Source organism: Borostomias antarcticus (genome assembly GCF_949987555.1).
Source record: "Borostomias antarcticus genome assembly, chromosome: 1".
Taxonomy (NCBI): domain Eukaryota; kingdom Metazoa; phylum Chordata; class Actinopteri; order Stomiiformes; family Stomiidae; genus Borostomias; species Borostomias antarcticus.
Genome location: NC_140234.1, coordinates 23,692,188 through 23,699,872, shown reverse-complemented (window position 1 = coordinate 23,699,872; position 7,685 = coordinate 23,692,188). Strand labels below are relative to the sequence as shown.

At 50.1% G+C, this 7,685-nt stretch overlaps 1 protein-coding gene across 1 annotated transcript in view; it reads left to right on the top strand.

Annotated features, from left to right (window-relative positions):
* Window positions 1–316: 316 nt before the first annotated feature.
* Window positions 317–7,685, top strand: part of fgfr4 (fibroblast growth factor receptor 4) — a gene marked incomplete at its 3' end in the record, with an annotated part of 16,415 nt that continues 9,046 nt past the window's right edge. The window contains exons 1-4 of the mRNA XM_084446256.1: window positions 317–477; window positions 1,957–2,168; window positions 5,522–5,709; window positions 6,049–6,190. Of these exons, the coding sequence (XP_084302382.1) occupies window positions 2,075–2,168; window positions 5,522–5,709; window positions 6,049–6,190 (424 nt within the window). The 5' untranslated portion in view covers window positions 317–477; window positions 1,957–2,074. The remainder of the gene's footprint in view (window positions 478–1,956; window positions 2,169–5,521; window positions 5,710–6,048; window positions 6,191–7,685) is intronic.

Genomic DNA, 7,685 nt, shown 5'->3' with positions numbered 1-7,685 from the left:
CTCTACTGTACACCTCACACTGGAGTGTGGTCTTTTCTTTGCGATATACCCCCAACGCGGATCTTCTCCCCTCGAATCCCAAGAAGAGGGTACGAGCTCGCTCTCCTTCCCCATGGATTTAGCACTTTGTGCCGCGTGAGCCCCTTGGAAGAAGGAGCCGGGCGCTCTCTGCTCTCCGCGCGGTGAGAACACCATCGTGATTGGGGTGAAGTGGACTTTGCGCTCAGTCTGAAGGATCGGCTCGGTGCCTGGACACTGGCGAGCAGCTGTCGTCTTTAACGTTGTGGTTGTTTTGGTGGAATTATTAAGCGAATCTCCGAGGTCTTCTCTCTCTGTCGGACGCATAGGCTACTGAAAATTACCGAATTGAAAGAAAATACCAAATAAGGATACCAATGTTGATGGAACTAGGATACTCTAGTAGCCAATCGAATTTATCCGAGGATTGAATTTAACAAACCGAGAAAGGAATAACAGGTATGGCATTTTCTGAATTATAAGTTATATTACGACCAATCTATTATTTTCTAAACGGCTACACTGCAAGCATATGGCTGGGTTAAGGTTTCCAATGTAAGCTATTCTCTGTAAACATGAGTCACATAGGAAAAAGCTATCATTTGTTAAATGAAATTATGAACCACTTGAAGCATTAGTTATGCTACTGTCATATGCGCGACTAGTTGCTGCGCTGTAGATAGTTGCAACATTGTCTTTTACCCCCGTGATATCGATTTGATCGAGTACAGGAGCGTGTGAAACTAGACGCGCGTGTTCTTTGCCCCTGAACGAACGTTCAAATGAAACTCATTCACTTATAAGAATGTCAATTTTAGTTAGGCTACATACACTTTGCGCGCTCTGGAATAGTGCCTCACAGTGTGGTTGAAGTGGGCTACCCTACGGTTAATAGGCAATTCCCAATGATATGGCTTCTCCGGTTAAAATTTAACCCGGGTACTTGTTGGGGGGTAACAGAGCAGAATGCAGTTGATTTATTACAGACATCTCTCAGCGGTCCTTATAGAATCAAATCCATTACCCCCCTGCGACACTTCGGTAAGATTTATTTAGGCTATAGTGCGTTTGACATTGGAATATAATTTTACAACAGTATAACTTATTTGCCAGATAACTGTTTCAGAACAACAACATTGTTTGGGTGCCACATAACTCCCCTAAATGAAGAGCATGCAATGGTAGGCTACAGAGGCGCCAATGGAAAGTGTTTTTTCTCCCCCGGCTAATTTCAGGACAAAATGCATTTCATTCATTGTGGAGTTCATTAAACAGTATGCGCCACGGCGGCACGCACATGGTCTACACTCCGGGACTGGCGCCGGTGCACAGTCGGCTCGGTTCGGTTGGCGTCATCCGGACCAATCACGCCAGTCTAACCCTCCCGTTAGTGGTGCCAACAACTGCGGTCTCCTGTCACGCGATAATAAAACAAACAAATGCCTTTTCCGTTACACCAAAATCATTTGTTGGCGGCAGCTATAGCCTAATTAATTATTATAGTCTCCCTGTTCACAAGATGCGACTACAAGAAAATGAATACCCACTCCCCCTCTCTCCTCCCCATTGAGTGTGTCAGCGAATTTGCCGTTGTTGCTTCCCGACGGCTTCCGGGCGATCCTCAAGTGTTTTCATATAACGGCCCATTATTCGAACAGCCTGTGCACCTTCCATTGACAAACAACAGGCAGGAACAGCCGCACATTCAGAGCCTGCTAGTTATTCATGGCACAGAGGACAACAGACAATGTTGGACAGTTAGCTGGGACATCTGTGTATGAATACAGGGACTGCAGCAGACTGCCGGGGTCTGAAAGAGAGACACCCATTAAGAAGGGCAGCCCCACTATAAACAAACTGTAGACTGTCCACACAAATGCATTTGTAAATAACAAGAGGACTGACTTTTGCATTTGTGTTTTTTTTTCCCCACCCCAGGTGTGAAGGCGAGGTTGCCGATGCCAGGCACCAGTGAGTGAAGCCAGGCCTGCACACGGCTTCAACTCCATTCACGACACACACCACCATCATCATCATCATCATCGCATTTTTCAAGATGTTACACATCTACACAGTGTGCATACTCTCTCTCTGCTTGACGGACAGACTGCTGGCCAGAACCATTGCAGCCGAGGAGAGAATTACCAAAGGTAAGCTGTGCCGTATAACTTTACGATGAAATATAAGTCCTCGTCTCGTCTTAACGCCTCCCCCTGGCCCTCTTTCATCACACCTGACTGAGACGTCTAATTTAGACGAAGGCAGTGAAAGTCCCCGTGCCTTTGATATATCGGGGCCGGTCTCTGTGGGATGAACAGCCGTGCGCGGAGCGTGAGGTGAGACCCCGAGGAACTCAAGGTGACAGGAAGGAGAAGAGGGTTGTAATCATTTTTTTTGGGGGGGGGGTGCGGGGGTGGAGGGGTGAAAAATGAGCTGGCAGTGTTTTCGGTGCAGTAAAGCGCGCTACCCGATCCTTCCAAGGCCCTGAGGCTCGGAAGTGTAAATCTGTCTGGCCTGTCGCCAGCAGAGGAGGAGGGCTCTGGGGGGGGGAGGAGGGGGGAGGAAGGAGGGAGAGAGAGAGAGAGAGAGGGGCTTTCTAAACGCCCGGCGGTCTGGGCTCGCTATACCTGCCACATGGCTCCATTCAGCGCTCTAAGTATTGTTATGATGCGTGTAGATTGAGGACAGGCACCGCTGAGGGCCGCCCCAGGGCCCTGGAACTCCGGAGCCAAGGCCTGTTGCTCTCCCCCTATCTCTCTTTCTCCCTCTCCCCCTTCCTCTCTCTTTCCCCCTCTCCCCTATCTCTCTCTTTCTCCCTCTCCCCCTCCCTCTCTTTTTCCCCCTCTCCCCCTATCTCTTTCCCCCTCTCCCCCTATCTCTCTATCCCCCCCTCTCCCCCTTCCTCACTCTTTCCCCCTCTCCCCCTATCTCTCTCTCTTTCCCCATCTCCCCCTTCCTCTCTCTTTCTCCCTCTCCCCCTATCTCTCTTTCTCCCTCTCCCCCTATGTCTTCTCTCTCTCCCTCTCCCTCTCTCTCTCTTTCTCCCTCTCCCCCTATCTCTCTCTCCCTCTTCCCTCACTTGTGTAAAACTGATATAACTTTATTACGGAACATTACTCGCAGCTGTGGAGAACTTACTTACAGCTGGTCAAGTATAGGTACGCGCTGACATGCAAAATGGAAATGTCGCTCTACGGAGAGACGGGGACAGAGGGCGAGGTTGGGGGGGGGGGGTAGAGTTAGGGAGAAAGAGAGACGCGGAGGGCTGGAACCCTGGGTGTCTGACCCCCCCACCGACACACTGTTAAGACCTCACTCGTGGTCGACAACACGGGCCGGTCAGCCGGGCCGAACCGCCCAGGACAGAGGGGTTGGGGGGGGGGTCAGGAGTTGTCAAGTGTTGCTCCAGGATTGAGGCTGAGGGCAGCAGTGAGAGGTGTGAGGTGTTCCCCAACATAGATCTGGGGAGGGACAGGCTCCCTCACACACACACACACACACACAGATCCCTCACACACACGAGGGCCGAGCTTCTCGTAGGAGTTGGAAATATGTCATTCATTAGTGTGAATGGGGCTTTGAGTTCCACAGATTAGAGCTAATCTCACAGCTTTCCTGACAAGCTGAGACCAAAGGTATGCTACAATTAACATCAGTTAGATCAGGTCACTTTATGAAACTTGCAAGATCGAGACAGGATTAGCGTTTGATCTTAAATGTGGGGAGGACTTAGCTGGCCTGATTTCCAGCCAAGGTATTTACTGGGACAGCACAGCCGAGGAGTGAACAGCAGCATTCTCGCACATTCACTATTATAAAAGAGAGGGGTGCATTCGCTGGTCAAGCTTAGTAGAGAGAGAGAGAGAGGGGGGGGGGGGTGGAGAGAGGGAGAGCAGTGGAATGGTTTGTTGGTGTTTGTCTTTGCCCCCTCGGCTCTGGGGTGACTATTCACACTCAGCTGTGAGTTCAGCTGAAGGCCACGGTCCAACCCGGTCCCCACAAGTTCATTAGCATGGCGCTGTGTGTGTGTGTGTGTGTGTGTGTGTGTGTGTGTGTGAGAGAGAGAGAGAGAGAGAGTGTGTGTGCTTATTTGCTGTCCCCAGTCCTAGATACTGAACTCGATATACCTTCTGCTGTGGAGCGATGAATGAATGAATAAATGAATTGATGAATTCACTAATGAGTGAATAATACTTTATGAATGAATACTTTGTTGATCCCCAAGTGGAAGCTGTTTTCACTGATATGGGAAGGAACTGTGCTCAGACAATTAGCTGACTATTAGAGGGGTTATTCCCCAGTCCAGTGAATGGGGCTCATTGAATGGCCGTAGTTTAATTGTTTATATACACGCATAATGTAGTTCTACTGAAGCACTGGATGAATGTAGTCACAGAATACATTCTGTCCCACCCATCATATTCAACCAATCAGAGGGGATAATCCTAGATTACATTTTATTGGCCAAAGCTGCAGTCAGGTGTCCATGCCTGGCCTGTGAAAGCATAATGGCAGTATTATGTCCAGACCTCTAAACGGTCTCTCACTGGGTGAACAGGGGTCATTTTGTTCTCCTAGACCCTCCCCCTCTCCTCCCCCTGGGTGGAACAGTTCCAGCTAGAACCTATGTTTGACTACATGCTTCTACCTGGAACCCCGAAGGGGTACTTGAAGGGGATTTTAGAGGGTTTTCATGCAGGAACAAATGGATTAACCAAATTAAAGTGTGACCCAAATAATAACGTTTTTTACCCTCCACCTTCCCACTACAGAGTCAGTCAGTCAACCAGCCAGTCAGTCAGTCAGTCAGTCAGTCAGTCAGTCAGTCAACCAGTCAGTCAGTCAGTCAGTCAGTCAGTCAGTCAGTCAGTCAGTCAACCAGTCAGTGAGTCAGTCAGTCAGTCAACCAGCCAGTCAGTCAGTCAGTCAACCAGCCAGTCAACCAGTCAGTCAACCAGTCAGTCAGTCAACCAACCAGTCAGTCAGTCAACCAGCCATTCAACCAACCAGTCAGTCAGTCAACCAGCCAGTCAACCAGTCAGTCAGTCAACCAGCCAGTCAACCAACCAGTCAGTCAGTCAACCAGCCATTCAACCAACCAGTCAGTCAGTCAACCAGCCAGTCAACCAGTCAGTCAACCAGCCAGTCAGTCAGTCAGTCAACCAGTCAGTCACTCAGTCAGTCAGTCAGTCAGTCAGTGAGCAACCCTCAGTCTCTCCTCCCGCTCAGGAACAGATTGTGACTGAGCTCTCACAGGAAGCAATCAGACAGAAAATTACCCTGGAATTGCTCTTTCTGTGTGAGTGAGCGGGCAGCGCTCACATGCGGCTGAACGAACCAACGGACCAATGAGTAAACAGACGGGGCAGGCTGGCGGATCGCAGCACGCCGGCGTGTTATCAGCACGCCCGCCCGCCAGCCTGCGTTAAACAACGAGCGCCGCTAACAACTTGTGGCGAAGTGTTCCGACCGTAAGACTGAACGCTCTCCTCTCCCCCTCTAGAACTGAGGCCGCTAGCCCTGGCGCGGCCGCTCATCGTGCCGGGGTACCCGGAGAACACCACGGCGCTGGTCAGGGGCCAGGCCAGGCTGGTGTGTAAGGTCCACCGCCCCGCCCTCACCAGGGTCCAGTGGCTGAAGAGAGAGGACCGCCTGGGGGTCGACGGACAGACGCTCCTCAGACCCCTCCCCGTAAGAACCAGAACTAGAACCAGAACCAGAACCAGAACCAGAACCAGAACCAGAACTAGAACTAGAACTAGAACTAGAACTAGAACTAGAACTAGATAGATAGATAGATAGATAGATAGATAGATAGATAGAAAGAGAGAGAGAGAGAGAGAGAGAGAGAGATAGATAGATAGATAGATAGATACTGTAGGTAGATATATATATATATATATATATATATAGATAGATACTGTAGATAGATAGATAATGTAATGTAATAGATAGATAGATACTGTAGATAGATAGATAGACCTTTGACCTCTGACCTATCCCTCTGCCCCCATGAAGGTGGTCCAGCAGAGCAACGCGTCCCGCCTCCACACCCTGACCCTGTCCAACGTGAGCCTGGGGGACGGGGGCGAGTACGTGTGCCTGGCCGAGGTCACGCACGCGGGGGACAGGCTGCAGTCCATGCAGTCGGCGTGGCTACAGGTCCTCCCCGGTGAGTCTGCACGGCTGGTCCAGGACCAGCCACTCCTCCTCTGAGAAACCAGGTCCTCCCCAGTGAATCAGCCACTCCTCTGAGAAACCTCTGGAAGTGCCGGGTCTCCCATATGTAGATGATAGATAGATAGATAGATAGATAGATAGATAGATAGATAGATAGATAGATAGATAGATAGATAGATAGATAGATGGATAGATGGATAGATAGATAGATAGATAGATAGATAGATAGATAGATAGATAGATAGATAGATAGATAGATAGATAGATAGATAGATAGATAGATAGATGTTAGGTTAACTTTCGGTTGTATTTACTGTGTATTTGTCAACTCTTACACTCGATGGCTCTGTTTATCACGACCCAGAGAGAAAGAGAGAGGGAGAGAGAGGGAGTGAGAGAGGGCAGAGGACGGGTGCTTGTGCTCATGATTGTGATGTGAATGTGTGCTGACCATGTGTGACTCGTTCCTCTCCAGGTTCGCTCATCTCTCCATCGCTGGACCTGAGGGCCGCTGCTGAGGCCCCTGCAGGTGATTATTAGTGACCGCTCTCGTAGTGCAACAGGGAGTCTCTCTCAGTCTCTCTCTCAAGGAGATCTCTCCAAGCCCCAGTCTCTCTCTAGGAGATATCTGCAGGCCCCAGTCTCTCTCTAGGAGATATCTCCAGTGTCCCGTCTCTCGCTCTCTCTCTCTCTCTCTCTCTCTCTCTCTCTCTCTCTCTCTCTCTAGGAGATATCTCCAGTGTCCCGTCTCTCTCTCTCTCTCTCTCTCTCTCTCTCTCTCTCTCTCTCTCTCTCTCTCTAGGAGATATCTCCAGTGTCCCGTCTCTCGCTCTCTCTCTCTCTCTCTCTCTCTCTCTCTCTCTAGGAGATATCTCCAAGCCCCAGTCTCTCTCTAGGAGATATCTCCAGCCACCAGTCTATCTGTCTCTCTCTCTAGGAGATCTCCAGCCTCTAGTCTCTCTCTCTCTCTCTCTAGGAGATATGTTCAGTTTCCAGCCTCTACTCTGTCTCTCTCTCTAGGAGATCTCCAGCCTCTAGTCTCTCTCTCTCTCTCTCTCTCTAGGAGATATCTCCAGTTTCCAGTCTGTAAGAGGACCAGTGAACCATCGCCACCCCTTTGGTTCACTGTGAAGGCCCGTCCTCCGTCACTCTGCTACATGTTCATTAGGCACATTCTTCTTTTCTCTCTCCTCCCTCTCTCTCTCTCTCCCTTTCTTCCCTACTGGGCCCTGTGTGTAGCTTAGCTTGCTCTCACTCCCACAATGATCACCACCGAACAAAACAGGGAGCAGAGGAGGGCAGGAGAGGGGGGGGGGGGTGTAGGCCTCCGAGTCACCATGGCAACCTCTTTTTGTGTGTGTGTGTGTCGGCCAGGGGGAGCGGAATGGGGGCGAGGGTTGAAAGGTCATAGTTGAGGGGATGGCCACTCTCTTTTAGAAAGAGAAGAAACCCTGATTGGCCTGTGGTCGGGAACAGTGTGTGTGTGT